The following is an 18,092-nucleotide window of genomic DNA, read 5'->3' on the forward strand; positions in this document are numbered from 1 at the left end:
ATGTTTAGTGTTATAACAGAGATTTGTGAGATTGCGATGAACTGAGATGTCATCTTTTTAGAAAAGCAGCACTATTTGCTGGTATTCTGCTGTGCCAAACCATGTACGCAGAAGCCTATGCTTGCTTTAGTTAAAAATAGCAGTGTTTTGTGAATGTTTAATAACAAGTATTTATCGGGAGTGTTTATGCTGGGATTTCATGTAAATTTCTTTAATGTGGCCACAGATAAAAGTAGCAAAGACTATGTATCTAATGTAACTAATTACTTTTGAAATGAAGTAATCAAAACAGTAACGTGATTACTTTTACAAGGAGTAATCAGTAATTTAATTAGATTTTCAGAGTAACTTCCCAACACTGCTTATTCTTGTGTTACACACCTTGGCGCATGCGCTCCATACAGCCTTTAAAATCTGCAGCTAGCCGTTATGGGCTGATTTTTAAGGCAGACTGCCACCGTTCTAAAGGTGAGTTGGTTTTATTTATTTTGCTGTCTTGGAGAAGTTTTCATGACTGCTTAAATAAGCCTGCAGTGATATAATGTACCTGCAAGAGTAAATATTTGTTTGGGCATGTGAATTTTTTTATTTATAGTGGCAACTGAATTCAAATGTAGGCTAATGCAGCTGGTAGTTTTCTTTTTTTTATGTCATTTGAATGCTCAGACTTATAAAACAATACACGCATCGACAACAGTCAATAATCACACACCAAAAGATCTTTTGCATGCTAATCATGCTAGCAACACGCTAACCATGCTGGAAACATGCTAACGACATGTTAGCTACATACTTATGTTAATAACTTGCTAATCATGCTAACTTATCTTAAATTTCAAACTTCAAGCTTTTACAACTGTTTTAAACTTTCAAGCTAGTCTGTCTCAAGCCAACCTAAAGTTTGTCTTGACAAACCTTTTAATCTAGTTCTTCATTATTGTCTTTTTGCACAATATTACACCCTTGATTTTTTTTAACACCCTTGATATAACATATTCTACTTGTTATTATTCATCTATTGTTATTCATTTATTTATTATGGTATTGTACATATATTTTTTGCTATTATAAATCTATTATATCACTTATGTTATTTTACTGTTATACTTGCTATTATATTATATTTGCACTACATATAATTTTTAATATTACATATAATTTTTACTATATTTTTACTGTGCACTGTATCAGTGCATATTAGTTTACCACAGTAGCGTTAAGTTTTACTGAATCCATAAAGGATTATTAGTTAAATTTTTTGTGGAGTTGATATCTGTATAGAGTGCTAAGACAAAAAAAACAGAAAAACATTTACCTGATTACATCCATTTACACCATCACATGCAACGGTTCAAAGCAGCCAATGAGGCGTCTAGGTACTTCTTATGTCTATGGTGGAATCATGAAATTTGTATTCAATCCAAAATAAAGTAGTAAAGTAAGAAAGGGAATAAAAGGAGGGAACAAGTTATAATAAGTAGGGTTGTTCAATTCCACAGTTTTAGGAATCGATTCCGATTCCAATTCCTGGTCCTGGAATCGATGGGAATCGATTCCTCACTGTTGTTTTCGATTCTTTTTCAATTCTTGTTTTTTTTTCTTAGATTAAAGGAACCTAATCTCATCATGATGACTGCAGGTTAGGTCGTATAATGTATCCTTCATATAATATGAAGCTGAAAAAATTTGTAAAAAAAAATGATGATATGAAAAGTTTAGTTTTTTCAGCTTTTCTCGTGAAATTAGTTATAGCCCAGCTCAGCAGGGACATGCGTTTATCGCATATATTAAATAAGACATGAAGTGTCTAAAAGAAATGTGCACAGTTGAGCTGAATGAAGAAGTTTACTTTGTATACTTTGCACAATATTAACAAACTGTACACTTAAACTAAATAACCAGAACATTAAAAACTGATAGAACTCATGGTTCATCTGTTAATCAGATGCGCTCCCGGCCACTGATCTATGCTCGTGACGTGTTCTTTTATAATTAACATTGGCTGATAGAAATGTTTTAAAAAATAGTATTTTAGATGGTAATAAGATCAAGACCCTCATTGACGTCATGATCTATTCTGTCATGAACCGCTCAAAATTGTGGACAAGCCAGTTCTACCGTAAAATAACCTCTGAATCGTTTTATATATATAATAACCTTTTATCTCACAACTGTTGTAATTAAGGCTTTGGTGAATTGTGCTTCTAAAATGGAAGGCTAGCCTACATCCTAAAATTCAATTGATCAGTACCGACTCGTTTTCTTTCTGTTTTGTTTTTTCTTTTCTTTTTTCGTTAATTTAAATGTGTGCAGCTTTTGTCGGATGTAGCCTTCCGTTTGAGAGACTCCCATTGATAAGCTTTGTTGAACTGAAAAATACTCTGAATGAGGAGTCGACTCCCCTTGATGGAATCGAATCCAACCTTTGGAATCGACTCTCGATTCCCAACGCCCCGGAATCGAGGAAACGATTCTTTTTGGAATCGACTCCCAGCCCTAATAATAAGTAGGTTGAGGATTGGACATTGACAAGACTCTTCATGTGCTAGGAAAACATCGAACAGGATAATGTGATGAATGCCAGGAGGAAGAAACAATTAAACACATCTTTATATCATCCGAGAAATTTATACAAGAAAGGCAAGAGTTGAAGGATCAGCTAAGGGAAATAGATATAGAAGAATATAATGTAAAAAGTATAGTAGGATGTGCAAGTGGTGACCAAGGAAGGACATTAGTGTTTAATTTCTTAAGGAGGACTGGACTGGAAGGATAAATATAATGAATGAATACTAAGGTCAAGTGAAAACAGCAGGTGGCAGTAATGCAACATTATAGGTGGCAGCTGCTGTAAAACATTGAAGAAGAGGACTTTTATTTTGGTATGATGTTGTGACGTCATACGTCTGCGCCACACTTCTGCATCTGTTGCTTCTGCTGAAGGTTTGTGTGTTTTTGTTTTGTTTTACAGTGTTTAAAGCGATGCAAATCATTCAGTCTGTTTTATAGTTTTACAAGCGATGCAAAGTTAATTCATTAATATTGATTATAACATTGTAACACTTAATCTGACATTAATATCTCTTATTTTGTGAGAGTAAAGCACATCCACACAAGTAAAGGCCCTTTCACATGGAACGTTTCCATAGTTACAATCGTCACAATTTGTATTTACTAAAAACTAAATAAAACAGCAGAAATTTGTGTTTGTGCCATTCTGTCATTAATTATTGTCATTATTATTTACATTTTTTGTTTGGCACAAGTGGAGTTGTTTTTGAAGATTTGCCTTTAGAGCATAATATAATTTTAAAGAAACATTTAGAAGATTAATTGAACCTAAACAATGCATCGCAGGCACAGGGCTTGCTGGAAATGCAAAAACGTCTTATTGGTGTGCTCATAAAAAAAGGAAGACAAAATGTGTACGTGACCTACTCCTTAACCGAGAAGAGCAGGGAAACCATCATCATTTGGTTCAAGAACTTTACAACGACCGTCTCAGGTTCAAGAGCTACTTCATGCTAACCCTTGAACTTTTTGAACTACTTCATGAGAAGGTGCCAACACGGACAGACACAAACATGAGGAAACCCATCCGTTCAAAGGAGCGGTTCTCCATCTGTCTCAGGTAAACATAATAACTTCATTACAGTTTGATAACTCATAAAAAAAAAAAAAAATTAGTAAGTTATATAGGTCATTTGCAAAAACAAATTTTAAAATTTTAACAATTTTCAGAAATCTAGTATTTTCATTGTGCATTTCAATTAATCACAATCAAACTGCAGTTGGGTTATTTTGATTTGGTAAAAACATAACTAAAAAATGTTACACTTAATGTTGTCACATTTTCCTGGTTAAATAAATATTACATAAAAAGAACAAATATAATTCTATTTTGTATTTTATTAATATATATTTCTTTTTAATTAACTTTTTATTACTGATTATACATTTCATAGTGTTTTAATGCATTTTTATATTAATTCTAAATTAATAACTGAAGGCAGTAACAATTTGAACAGTATTTTGGAAACAATTTACAATTATGTTTCTTTTGTTAACTACTTCAGTTAACAAACTAAGAATAAACAATAGCCTACTTCTACTGCATTTATTAATCTTAGTTCATATTAATTTCAGCATTTACTAATGGACTATTAAAACCAAAAGTTGTGTTTGTTAACATTAGTTTATGCACGGTCAACTTACAATGAACAACAGTATTTGTATTAACTAATGTAAATAAAAATTAATAAATACTGTAATAAATGCTCATTGTTCATGTTAGTTAACACATTAAATGAGATTTGACTTTTCAAGTACACGCGACTCAAAATAAAGTTCCTGCTGTCTTCACCTTTTCACTGGCTGTCTGCTTCTGACCCACTCTTTTCTCTTTCACAGCTTTTCTCTCTTTTATATATACGGTATATATTATAATATATTATATTTTTTCCTCACTTCTTCAGCTATCCAGAGGAAAACAGTGAAAAATGGAAAAATGTGAGAATTAGCCTATACATGAATACATAATGTCAGATTTATTTGTATAGTCCTTTTCACAATACACATGGCTTCAAAGCAGCTTTATAGAGTATCATGATGTTAATGTTAATTTATATGATTTAGATGCATGATACCCAATGTTGTGTTTTTTTCATTACAGGTTTCTGGCAACTGGAGACTCATTTGTGAACATAGCTTTCAGCCACAGAGTGGGAACTTCAACCGTAGCAACAATCGTGGATGAGGTCACCAGGTTAAACTGGGATGTGTTGGTGAACGAATATATGCCAGAACCAGAAACACAAGATTGGGTGGAAGTGGAACTTTCCAGACTTCACTGGAGCTATTGATGGCAAGCATGTTGTGTTACAAGCTCCACCAAACTCTGGATCATTACATTTCAACTATAAGGGAACGCGCTCTATTGTCCTCCTGGTGTTAGTTGATGCACATTATCTGTTTCATGCTATTGATGTTGGAGCTTTCGGATGAAACAGTGATGGAGGAGTATTTTCCTGTTCCTCTTTGGGGAAAAGATTGAAAGAGGAAAAACTTGGCATTCCAGTGGACAGAAAGCCTTGGGCCTATGCCACATGTCTTTGTTGTAGATGAAGCTTTCCCGCTGCAAAATAAATCTGATGAGGCTCTTTCCAGTAGTGGATAATGTCTTTAGCATACTCTCCAATCAGTGGCGAGTCTATAGGCGGGTGATGGCTCTTACACCTGAGAAAGCAGAGGCCATTGTGAAAGCCACATGCATTTTGCACCATTTTTGCTTCTGAATCCGTAATTGTTTCAAATCGCTTGATTCACCGCACGCTGATGACACGCGCTGATGGATAAAACAGTGTAAATACTAGGGGTGCGACGATATATCGATTCGTGGATCGATTCTGGGATTTTCCAAATGCATCACAATTCTCTCTGGAATCTATTCTGAGCTTAGTTTTTAACAGCAGATGGCGCTCTAGGCTAGTTTTTAAACTGCATACTCAAATGCTCATGAAGAAGACTGCTTTTGCGTTCGGCTGAGTAATGTAAGTGTTTAAATGTACTTGCACCTTTGCTTTTATGACACAAGAATAATGTAAACAGCCCACTGTGAACATCCTTGTAATTCGCTTCAACCTTTTAGAACTGTGTGAAGGATTATTTTATGTTCAAGGGGTATGTATAAGGAACAGAGTACAACTGTTTCTAAAGCATACAGTGCCATCTGCTGTTAAAAACTAAGCTCTGCATCGACTCCAGAGAAAATCCCGATGCATTCAGAAAATCACAGAATCAATCCACAAATCGATTTATCGTCACACCCCTAGTAAATGACAACTTTTACAAATAAATAGTTTTGATCAAAGTGCAATCTGTTAGATGTGATCTACAAACAATTACAATACAAATGTAAACCATAAACACATAAATGTCTAAATATTAAATAATTTCATATTTATTTGTTTTGCCAGTTTTTAGTTTTGTCTAATCAGGGCCTGGTTTCACAGACAGGGCTTAGGTTAGGCCAGGATTAAGACCAATTATTTAAGTTGTTTTTTTATAAACATGCCTAAGAAAAAAAAAACACCTTTACTGGTAGTGAGCATCTTGAGACAAAACAAAGACACTGACATATTGTAAGATCAGTCAGTGCAAGTTTCTTTCAGCTGGAACAGCTCAAACATTAATTTGAGGGTCTCTCCACACTGGTAGTGATGTGAAAAAGTGAAACAAATGTCTGGCGAATTGAGTATTCACATCAACGGCGAAACAAATGTCTTCAATTTGACGCCTAAACGGCAGGTGGTGCTGACCGAGACGTATTCGGTGCCTCAACACAAGGTGCCGCACTCCATTTTATTCATCGTGTCTGATATTTGTTTCACTTTTTTTGCGCTTAGTGTGGAAAGGCCTTTACTAGACTTGAGCCTTGTCTGTGAATCTGGGGGTTTGTCATTTAAGGACATTAAAGGGGTAGTTCACCCAAAAATGAAAATTTGATGTTTATCTGCTTACTCCCAGAGAATCCAAGATGTAGGTGACCTTGTTTCTTCAGTAGAACACAAATTATGATTTTTAGCTTCAGCCGTTGCAGCCTGGTAAAAAACTATATAAATACTGTTCAGTTTCTTGCACAGACCAATCGTTTCGTGTCTTTACACATCAATGTATCGTCACGAGCCACAGGGTTTAATTTGGATTTGTCTGTGTATGTTTTTTGACTCTCAAAGCCGTGATTCCCATCCACTTCCATTATGTGACTGACAGACTGCAACGGTTTGAGTTAAAAATCTCTGTTTGTGTTCTACTGAAGAAACAAAGTCACCTACATCTTGGATTCTCTGGGGGTAAGCAGATAAACATCAAATTTACATTTTTTACCCCTTTAACTCTCACTCTGACTGACTCCCTTACCAGTGTGCTGATTACCGAACTAGTGAGCAGATTGAGACGCACCCAGAGATTTAGTGTGCATTTATTTTTATTTCTGTTAATTATTCTCATCTCAATCATGACAGAGTGTCCAAACACAGAGAAAGCCTCCTGCTGAGATCCACACACTGTTATAAAGATGGCGTTTATTAAAGAGGAGAGTGAAGACGTGAGGATTGAAGAAACGTTCAGAGTCAAACATGAAGATACTGAGGAACACACAGGTTGGTTTTCATTCTTATTTGATCCTTATTAAAATGTCAATCACTGCAGGAGTGTATAATATTTTTGAAGCATGTCCAGGGGTTTTAAATACTTTAGAAATTTTACTAGATTATTGTACTTATTGCTTTGAGAGATTTGTAGTTGACTCAAGTACAATGTAAATGTAATTTTCTTGTACTTGTACTTGATTACATTTCTGAAGAAAAACTGGTATTTTTTTAACCACTTTAAATTTTATTTCAACTTAAGTACTTGTTAATTTGTTTTTTCTTTTTTTTTCTACCATCTTAGACCTGTTAAATATGGTAAATGGTGCTATAGAAATATGCGCTTGACTTGTGAGTCCCAGTGATGTTTGTGTCCATGAATTTGAAGAAGCATATTGAAGTAACAAACTTGCTTTTTCCAAAAAAAGGTTGATTCATTACTTTTGACAGTTTTGATCAAATCATTAGCTGTCTATGAGGTGTAATGGCTAAATGCACAAAAAATATTCTAAATAATCACAAATAATTACATATCAATACCTGAAAAGAAAAAAAAACTCTAAATGCCACAAATAAATAATTAAATGTCAATTATTGTTTCAGACATGCATTGAATACACAACACAAAAAGTGGCCTTCTCAAAATGTCAGCATTGTATATTTTAATGCTGTCACTCATCATTAATTTAACACACATTTGTTTTCTGTCTGCATGTTTCTAGCCTCTGTATCACATCTGGCTAGTCCACCCAAAAATTAAATTCTCACATTTACTCACCCTCATGCCGTCCCAGGTGTATATGACTTTTATTCTCAACTGTTTACTTTCATTTTAGACATAACCAAAAGTGTGTATATGTGTGTTTCAACAGCATTAGCACATTCAGATGTAAAAGATAAAGTAGTCCAGTAGTCAGGAGCTGTTTGACAGGCACATGAATGAAATGTTTAACCGGCAAGGCTTTAACAGTAGAGGGAAGCAACACGCACAGAACAAATATGGCTTGAATGAAGCACATTTGGCTCTAGATAAAAATATCAGGGGAAAAAAGATCATTACCATAAACTAGGGGTGTGTGATAGCACGGTTATTGATCGTGAAGATTAAAATATTGAAGACATATCCTAGTATCCTGCTACAGCGCACATTCTGACAGTTGCACTTCTGCCACCTCCGTCTCAAGATGCTGTACCACAATACATTTACAACAGATGTTAACTCAGCAGTAGTGGTACTCTCACAGGACACTGCACTTACTCGCAATCACAAAATTACATTATTTGCATGTGCTTTAAAGAGCCACATGTTTGGGTTTGTGCACTAATTTTGTGCACTCAAAATTATATAAAATATCCAGGGTTGGATGGAGTTTGCAAGATCCCATGAGAACTGATAAATGCAATTTCAACTTTTCTGAAGTGCTTCTTGTCGTAAAGCACTCTTACCAGAATGTTTTTCTTTTGGACTTGTGTAGGCACAATTTTTTTATTAATTTATCTATTTTTTGTTTAGTTTTGTTTTGAATCCGACAGTCTAAAGTAAACACTGTGTATCATGTTTAAGGTAATTTGTGAATTAGCATAGACAAGGCTCGACAGTACTCGCATTTGTGACTAAATATAGATATATAGCGAGCTTGAAACTGTATTTAGGAGCATGAGTGCGAACACAATATGTTAAACAGCCCAACTTACATGGTAGCATAATACAAATATAATTATTTCTTTATCTTACAAATACAAAAAGTTTTATACAGTGGTAAACCTCACATTTCAGGCTTTAAACCAGTGCTTCTCAAAGTCCGGACCCACCTCCATTTCATATTTCAAGAGCATTAATTATATTCTTTGATAAACGCATGTTAAACTTGTAAATCATTTGTTTCGTTTTTTTAATGTCTTTTTGAAGATGGTTCCGAAACAAAAGCGAAGACGAGATATTGAAACTTTTCCTTCATGACATCTGCTGTCATGACATCCAGTGAACGTATGTTTGACATATTAGGGCGACATTTCACCGCTAGTATAAGTATTTTTTATTTTTTTACTTAGATTATGGCCATTTGATTTATAGCAGTGTCCAAGTTTCCTATACATTGAGTTATTTGTGGCGACCATCACAATATCATAAATGACTGCCACAAACAGATTTTCCAAAAGGCTTATACTTCGTTGAATAAACTGAGCACTGCACGTTTCAAAATCAAAATGCAGTGCGGGTGTTTTTATATGAATATACCTTTGAAAATAACCAACCGTCTTCAGAAAAGCTTCGATGTCAGTTTCATTTCGTATTTCCTTCAATGCCTGATAAAGTAGTGTTTGTGAGCATACATATCTATGTTTGTGAGTGAAGCGCTAATTTGATTACAGCCGTTACTGGGGAAACCGCTATATCTCCCGCTTCAACAGCGCCTCCTGCTGGCAGAGAATGGATTTGCATTTGCAAGTCTTTGGGAAACACTGGTGTCTGTCAGCAAACAAACAAAAAGCATGCTTCAGAACTGTTTTGAGAAGATGCTTAAGTTTTGAGCCATGTATTATAACAATTAATTAGGCTACTACTACTACTATTACCATCTTGTGCCCTGCAATAAACATTAACTCATACTCTCTCTTATGAGATAAAAAGAAAAAAATCGGACAAACATATCCGCCAAAAATCCAGTATCATATATTGGCCATCGGCTGACCTAATTTCTAAATATTGGCATCGGCCAGAGAATAACCCTTGTCGGTCGACCTCTATTGCTGACCCTTTTTTTTGCACTTTTTATTTATGTACTTCGAATGCAAAGGGGACTTTATTTTATTTTTTTTAAATTAGTGTTTATTTGTTACGCATGTTATGTATGTTTATTAAAAACAAGTTTTGTAATAACCAATTGTTCCGGTCCGGACCTTTGACACCGATGAAAATTCAGATTTGGACCTTTGAACATAGACTTTGAGAACTCCTGCTTTAAACTATTTTTAAGAAAAGGGATGAATCAAAAGTATAAATTAGCAGCTTAATTTAAAACAAACATCTTACTTTAATCATTTGTTTTTTTGAAGGCACATTAGAAATTTTTGCATTGTTCTGAATAAAAACCGCAAATACATAAGTGCATAAAACAACAATGCACTCACTAACACTACATAATCAAACATTATACGTAGGCAAGATAAATGAAAATGCCATCAAAACTTTTCTTAGGGCAGGTGGTTCCCTTCAGAGATACTTTCATATCAAAACACCCACGCCACATTTTGAACTTGCAATGTTTATTCATACCCTTATAAAGTTTAAACACAACTTTCAAGTACCATAAATCTTATCTTACCCTCTTTACTTAAGTTTTAAGACCTTAAAGTCTTTTCTTGTACCATTTAAGACATTCAAGTCTTTTTATGTCTTAAAATTTGATACAAGCCGATGTGACAATTACGATTAAAGGGTTCATCAAATGCAAAATGCACTTTTACATGTTGTTTGAACTGAAATGTGTGTTGGCAGTATGTGTACACAACCACCCTGTAATGATAAAAATCCAACCAGGTTTTTTTAAAAAAATCCTGATAAATCATAATCACTTTCTCACAGACAAGAAGCTGAGAACGGCTTGAAATGTGACGTCACACAGACAGACCCCTCCCACGATTGTTGATTGACACGGCCGTCGTACCTTAGACCTACCCTAAGTGAGCTCTAATCAGTCCACCATTGTTTCAACGCCAGAGCAGATGTAGACAAAAATGTCTTCTAAGCCAGGGTTTCTCAACCTTTTGCCTACTGCGACCCACTAATTTTTTGTATGCAAGTCATACCACCCACTAAGGCTGGAAATAAATAAATAATTGAAATGCCTCTTTAGACCTATGCTACACCGTATATGCTTATTATAATTAATTTCACGAAAACACACAAACACTTCAATAATGAGGCAAACTGATTTATTTTTACTCGCGTTAATGTGACATTGGAGACTGCCACTCTGAAATGATGATTTCCAGATGCGCTGGAATTGGGGAAAGGGCCACTCGTAGTGTCTCACACAAACTAGCTGTTGTCAGCCTATTCCTGGTTTTTGTTTTCGTTGCAGTCACTGTTGAAAATCCCGACTTGTAAAGATAGCTAATGCTAAACGGTAAGAGAAACTTTGTTGCACGATCTGCAAGTTCTGGATATTCGTGTCCGGTTTGAATCCAGAAGGAGCTCAGGTCTGTCTTGCAAAAAGCAAGCTGCAGGCTGCCGTCAGATGCAAGTTCCACAAACTGTGTTAATGGGATTAATTAATGGGAAGTACAACATCCACATCACTTGGGTCTACTGAAAAAGGATCATGAATCCACGCATTCCCAACTCCTTGGTCGTTGGAAAAATAATCAGAGAATTTCTGTGTTAGTCTGGTCAAGTAGTCCAGGACAATTCTCTTTGTGTCGGTGCTGATGTGAGGGAATTCAGTAACATCAGAACATCAGTAAGGTTAGTAAACATGTCAAAAATGTTCTCCTGCACTCTCTTCTCCCACAATACCAACTTCCGTTTGAATGCTTCAATTTTGTCAGCCATCAAGAAAACACCGTTGTTTTTCCCCGAAAGGATAGGTTTAGCTCAGGGGTGTCAAACTCAATTCCTGGAGGGCCGGAGCCCTGTAGAGTTTTGTTCTAACCCTGCGTCAACACAGATACCTTGTAGCTTTCAAATAAGCCTGACAGACTTAATTCTGGTGTGTTTAATTAGGGTTGAATCTAAATTATGCAGCGCTCCGGCCCGCCAGGAATTGAGTTTGACACTCCTGGTTTAGCTGGTCAAAGATATCTGACATGTATGCCTGTTTCACAAGAAATTCAGCCTCCATATAATGCTTTGCCAGGGGAGACCGTTTCTCCTCCAGAAATGTGTGCATCTTCTTGCACATTTCGAAAAGACGATTAAGAACTTTTGCCATCGTTACACATCAGTAGATCCTCAGGTGTTGCATCTTCCCAGCAACAATGCCATGTTTGAAATATCTGTTGATTGGTCGATTTGAATGACAAACAAGGGGCTTGCTCGCACTCGATCCAAAAGTTGCGTTTCAATATCATCACTCATGTCTATAATCTGCCTGGAGACAATGTCGTTGAAGAGTGGGATTTCTTTTATCTTGTTTGCAGCACTTTCCCCTAGTACCTCACGGCACATGTCAACTGCACATGGGATAACTAGCTCTTCAGCGATATGAAACGATTTCTTAGCACGGGCGATGTGGCCAGCTGCCAGATAACTTGCCTTCAGGGTGCTTTTTGAAGCTGTCATGAGCGACACAGTACTACTTTGCTGTCTTTTAAGTAGGTCTCGCTTTCATACAAAGTAATCCACAGGTTTACCCACACATGTTGGATGTTTAGTCTGTAGGTGACGTTCTAGTTTGGATGGCTTCATGGACTCCTTTGCTAAGACCTCGCCACACTCAACACACTGTGTTTTTGTCTGACAGTGAATCCATATTTAATATGGTCTGGGTTGTACTTGCATTATTTACATTTTGCTGCCTTAGAAGTGGAAGGAGTTTCTGAATCTTCTGCCTTTTTTCTTTTAAAAATTGATGCATTTTGCTAACAGGCCGTGGCTGTGTACAGTATAGTAGGTCTGGCATAGCAATGCATTGCAAAAAGAGCAATGTAACATTACGTAAAGAGAGTAGGACCTTGTCCAATAAAAGCCGTTCATGACAGCAATAAAATATTGTTATTGTGATAGGACAGTTTAGAAACAGCGTTTGAAAGATACGACAATAATGATTTAACATGCGACATTCGAAAATACAATTCATTGGATGTCACTGTTTCAATAAGCCTTTTGTGAAGCGCACTTTGAGGTGTTTTATTGTTGGATGTAAAAATGAACATAACAGTCGTCATTTACTCCCAACATCTGAGCCGCTGAAGTGGATTACGTTTCTGAAGGGAATGTGCCCTGATCTACCTAAATGCATTTATGTTCGCACAAATCATTAGTGATCTAGCTTCACCCCCAGTTATGAATCTTTGCAAATTGCCTTTCTAATAATGTGCTGGAAAATGGGCATCCGATGACACCTTTAATGTCGATTATGTTTTTGTGTGGGGGAAACGACAAGTCATATTCACTTCACATTGGTTATTTTAGTAGCATGAAAAACAAATGGTTATTCAATCTGGGATAAAAACACATACAGAAAACTAGCAACAAATGTTCCCCATCACTGAAACGGATGATTTCAACACTTTTCATTCATTTTCAGATTTCACGTTAATTGCAACAGTCTTAAAGGGGTCATATGCTGTTAAAAAGAACATTATTTTGTGTATTTGGTGTAATGCAATGTGTTTATGCGGTTTAAGGTAAAAAAATAAAACAGTATTTTACATATAATGTACATTATAGTTTCTCCTCTATGCCCTACCTTCTGAAATGCTTCGATTTTTACAAGGCTTATCGGTCTGAAAAGCGAGGTGTGCTCTGATTGGCCAGCTATTCAGTGCATTGTGATTGGCTGAATGCCTCCAGCGTGTGACGGAAATGTTAAGCCTCTTAATATAATATGCCGTCTCCCAGGCCAGCAGCAGCATGAGACTCAGTCCAGCTGCTCTGCTCGTGCACATCCCATCATCGCTTTCTTTTAGCAGTTCAGTCAATGTACTGTTAGGAGTAACTGAATAACTCTTAAATTTATTATATTTCGCATCAGAGGGAGTGTAAGGTGCATTTATAAAACGAATAACTGAATTTATTTGTGGATTAGTGCGTACTGGAGACGCGAACCATTTCAAACGATTCAGATAGATTTAGTGAACTGGTTCATCTGGTTCACTAAGAAGATCTGGTTAAATAGAAAGATTTGTTCACGATCCGGACATCAGACGAGACAAAACAAATAAAACCCATTACAAACGAGGCATTTGTTGCAACCAGTGGGGACATAATTACTGATTATAATGACTTATACTGTCTTTTTACGCATTGCGTTGCAAATCGCGTTGCGTAAACATAAAACCATGTCTGCATTTGTGATCTGAGAAACAACAAACAACAAGCCTACTCTACTGTTCAAAACTCACGTTTGAATCATCAGTGGCAAATTATTTAAATATAAAAAAAAGGTCCTACAGACTAAGTCAGAAGCGCCAGACTGTCCTTGCAAAGTTTGAACTGCCCAACTTTATAGAAACTGCCTTTGTGCCACAGACGCATTGCAGGCTACTGGTTCAGGAAACAGTCCTCATCCTCAAGCAGCACACATCTGAACATTTGGTTTACAATAATATAAAACAGTTTTAAAAAAAAACTAAACAACTAATTCCAATTTTTTCCCCCTTTGGAAAAAAAAAAAAAAAGTTTCACTTCAATAAAACACACAGCGACGCCTCAACATGGCAGCAGTGGCAACAGAGAGAATAAACGTTACACCTTCTTTCTTTGCGTGAACATCTGGTCTGCGTTATATAAATCTTCCTACATAGTGACATAGAGATGTGGGGGTGTGTTATAACGAGCCGTTTTGGGGGGTGTGGTTGACCCTTAACTTTTATAAAGAATATCTCTTTGGATTTGATACTTTAGTCTTTGCAACTTCACAGATCTTCTTTATGCACCAAGAGCTTGTAACACTCCAAAGAGAATGGAAAAATTGAAATTGCATCATATGACCCCTTTAAAAGATTTAGTTTAACTGAGCAGGGGCATTTTGATTAAGCTTTTATATGGCTCGAAAACACAGAATCTTCCATGGAAAAAAAAAAAGTACTCAAGTATTTAGTTGGCTTTAAAAAATTTTTTTTGTATTTGTCATTTTCAAGCCAAGGCTGACTGAAGCACCAACATCTCGACATGATTTTATCTCCGCTCTGAGGTGCGTTTCCCCAAAAGCAACTATGGTCGCAAGTTCCATCGTGACCAATAGATTTCAGTGGAACTAACTACCATAGTTAGCTAACGATGCTTTTGAGAAAAGCACCGCTGTTCCATCAGAGGGCGCACATCAATAAAGACCAGCAGATCACCTTATAGCCACACCAGCAGACACGAGTTGACCTGTTTTCATTTTATGCAAAGTAATTAGGCTTATTCAATGTAAAAATATTATAAAAACGATTCTGTAAGAAAGCAAATGGTAACACTTTATTTCGATAGTCCACTTTAGACATTCTACTAACAGTAAGTAACTTTGCAGCTACATGTCAACTAGCAGTTAGTAGAGTATTAGTAGACTGTCTACTTAATATCTTATAACACTTTCTTTGTCAACTTATTGTCAACTTATACTAATCCTAAACCTACCCCTAACACTAAACCTAAACCTACCCTAACAGTCTACTCTGAGAGTTAGTAGACATGTAGTTGCAAATGAATGAGAATTAGTTGATATATAGTTGATATGTAGTTGATATATATATGTAGTTACAAAGTTACTTATAGTTAGCAGAATGTTTAAAGTTGACTATTGAAATAAATTGTAACCAAGCAAATTATTATGAAACCAATGCAACTGCATTTTCAAGCAGTTTCAAGCACGTAATCTCAAATCCAAGCATTTTAAACCTTGGAAACACTACATTAAAATCATGCATTTTCAAGGAATTCAAGCACCTGTACGAACCCATGCATAGTGTATGTACTATCTAGCATACATGTTCGTTAATGTATTGATGTCTGTTTTTTGATGTCTGTTAATCTGGAAGTGACTTTCATTTGCCTTTTTTCACCTTAGACCTCATGCTTCTGAAAGGAGAGTGCAAAGTACTGAATGAAATAGTAGAGGAAGAACAATATGAAAAGAGCTTCAGTGAACATGGAAACCTTAAAATCGACATGAAAATTCACTCTGGAAAGAAGCGTTTCACTTGCCAACAGTGTGGAATCAGTTTCACTCAAAAAGGCATACTTAGCAGGCACAAGAGGATTCACTCTGGAGAGAAGCCTTTCACCTGCCAACAGTGTGGAAAAAGTTTCAATAGAAAAGAAAACCTTAATTTGCACAAGAGAGTTCACACTAGGGAGAACCCTTTCACCTGCCAACAGTGTGGGATAGGATATACCCAAAAAGGAAACCTTAACAGGCACATGAGGATGCACACTGGAGTCAAGCCGTACACCTGCCAACAGTGTGGAAAGAGTTTCAGTCAACATGGAAACCTTAAAGTGCACATGAGAACTCACACTGGGGAGAACCCTTTCACCTGCCAACAGTGTGGAATAAGCTTTACTCAAAAAGTAGGTCTTAAAAGACACATGAGAATTCACACTGGAGAGAAGCCTTACACCTGCCAACAGTGTGGAAAGAGTTTCAGTGAGCATGGAAGCCTTAGAGTCCACATGAGGATTCACACTGGAGAGAGTCCATTTACCTGCCAACAGTGTGGAAAAGGTTTCAATCAAAAAGTAAGCCTTAACAGACACATGAAAATTCACACGGGAGAGAAGCCTTATATGTGCCATCAGTGTGGAGAAAGTTTCGACCAAAAAGGAGACCTTAGTTACCACGTGAGAGTTCACACTGGGGAGAACCCTTTCACCTGCCAACAGTGTGGAAAAACTTTTACTCTAAAAGGAAACCTTAACAGGCACATGAGAAATTTACACTGCATAGAATCGACACAATCTTAATCAACACATGAGGACTCAAAAGAGAACTGGTTTATATGTTATCAGTGTGGAAGGAGTTTCACAGACAGGAATCAGGTATCCACTGCTAGTTATTACAAGCTTTTCATGTGCCATCCCTGTGGAAAGAGTTTGAGAAACAATCCTCCTGTGAACTTAAAGGAGAACCAAATCTCAAAAAAAACTGAAACATCATTCATTGAAACCAAATCTTTAAAAAAAATTCATTTTCCTTAAAAAAATCAAAATCACTAAGAAATTTACAAAAATCACATTCACTGAGGAGAAAGAGAATTTTGTTTTGCTTAATGTAATAAAAAATGGTTTTGCCATCACACTTTGAAGCATCCGAAATGTCATGCAAACTTAGGCCCTTATATGTGTCTTTTGTGATCTATAGCAGCGGTTTTCAATTCCAGTCCTTGCACTTATGGTTGAAAAGAACAAACATCTGGATTTCAGGACTGGAATTGAAAACCGCTGAGCTATAGGAAGCTCAGAAGTGAAGATCAGGAGACTCTGGTGTATGTTCAGCAGGGTTAAAAACATGCTGTGTGGCACTGCTAGATTTGGGGTACTGGATCTTGGACTCAGATTCGAGTCTGCGCTTGAGTCCAATTATGAACAACGGACTCAAGACATTTTGGATTCCGGAATTTAACAGCTGAGTACAACTGTGTCCACAACATGTGTAACATAACTTAAAAAATTAAGATGACACGAAATTAAAACAACGTTTCTCTGCCTGCAAGCAGTCATATCAGGCAGCAGTAGCATCTCCTGAGGCTTGCCCACAAGATGCAGATTCTCCGCTTTCAGCATCACACACCTGCACTGCATGGCTTGGACCAAGCAAGCACCATGTCTTCTATGTCAGCAATAATTTGTTTTTCTGAAAATCATAATGAATTTGATTGCAAGGCATCCAGCAAAAAGAAGCACAACGTAATTTTGCAAAACAACATTTGCTGAAGTGTCTGGAGTAGCATCATACTTTTACTGACATGTAAAAATACAGGAAGGTGCATTGCTTATTGTAACCTTTAATAACAACTTAAATCCAATAACAGTATTAAGACTAAAGAGCAAAATGAAGATATACAGTACATATAGAATGTCATCATAACCTGTGATTTTTTTTTTACCTTTCCTCACATTATACTCTTGAAAACAAAATAAATTAAGGGATTACTCACACTAGGCATGGTTGCCTTGAGCTCCCCCCCCCCTGGCCTGTACTCACATTGCACTTTACGTTCCGGGCTGGAGCACGCTTTATGCTGCCTTCAAGTGCTATCGGAATTATCATAAATATGAGTTTCCTTACCAGAAAT

General features: G+C 36.4%; 1 protein-coding gene across 3 annotated transcripts in view; it reads left to right on the forward strand.

Moving 5' to 3' along the window:
• The window catches only part of LOC109072524 (gastrula zinc finger protein XlCGF8.2DB-like), a 32,437-nt gene extending 15,506 nt beyond the window's left edge, over nt 1-16,931 (forward strand). The window contains exons 1-3 of one of the 3 annotated variants that reach the window (XR_006154285.1): nt 1,938-2,943; nt 3,358-3,631; nt 4,673-6,575. Coding sequence is in view for 2 of the 3 variants with exons in the window: in XM_042721028.1 (XP_042576962.1) it covers nt 7,076-7,160; nt 15,866-16,761 (981 nt within the window). In the remaining variant the exon portion in view is untranslated. Of the gene's footprint in view, nt 1-1,937; nt 2,944-3,357; nt 3,632-4,672; nt 6,576-7,022; nt 7,161-15,865 lie in introns of those variants that run through there. The other 2 variants (XM_019088761.2, XM_042721028.1) reach the window with 2 other exon arrangements.
• Nucleotides 16,932-18,092: the final 1,161 nt, after the last annotated feature.

Source organism: Cyprinus carpio, chromosome B3 (assembly GCF_018340385.1).
Source record: "Cyprinus carpio isolate SPL01 chromosome B3, ASM1834038v1, whole genome shotgun sequence".
NCBI classification, from domain to species: Eukaryota; Metazoa; Chordata; class Actinopteri; order Cypriniformes; family Cyprinidae; genus Cyprinus; species Cyprinus carpio.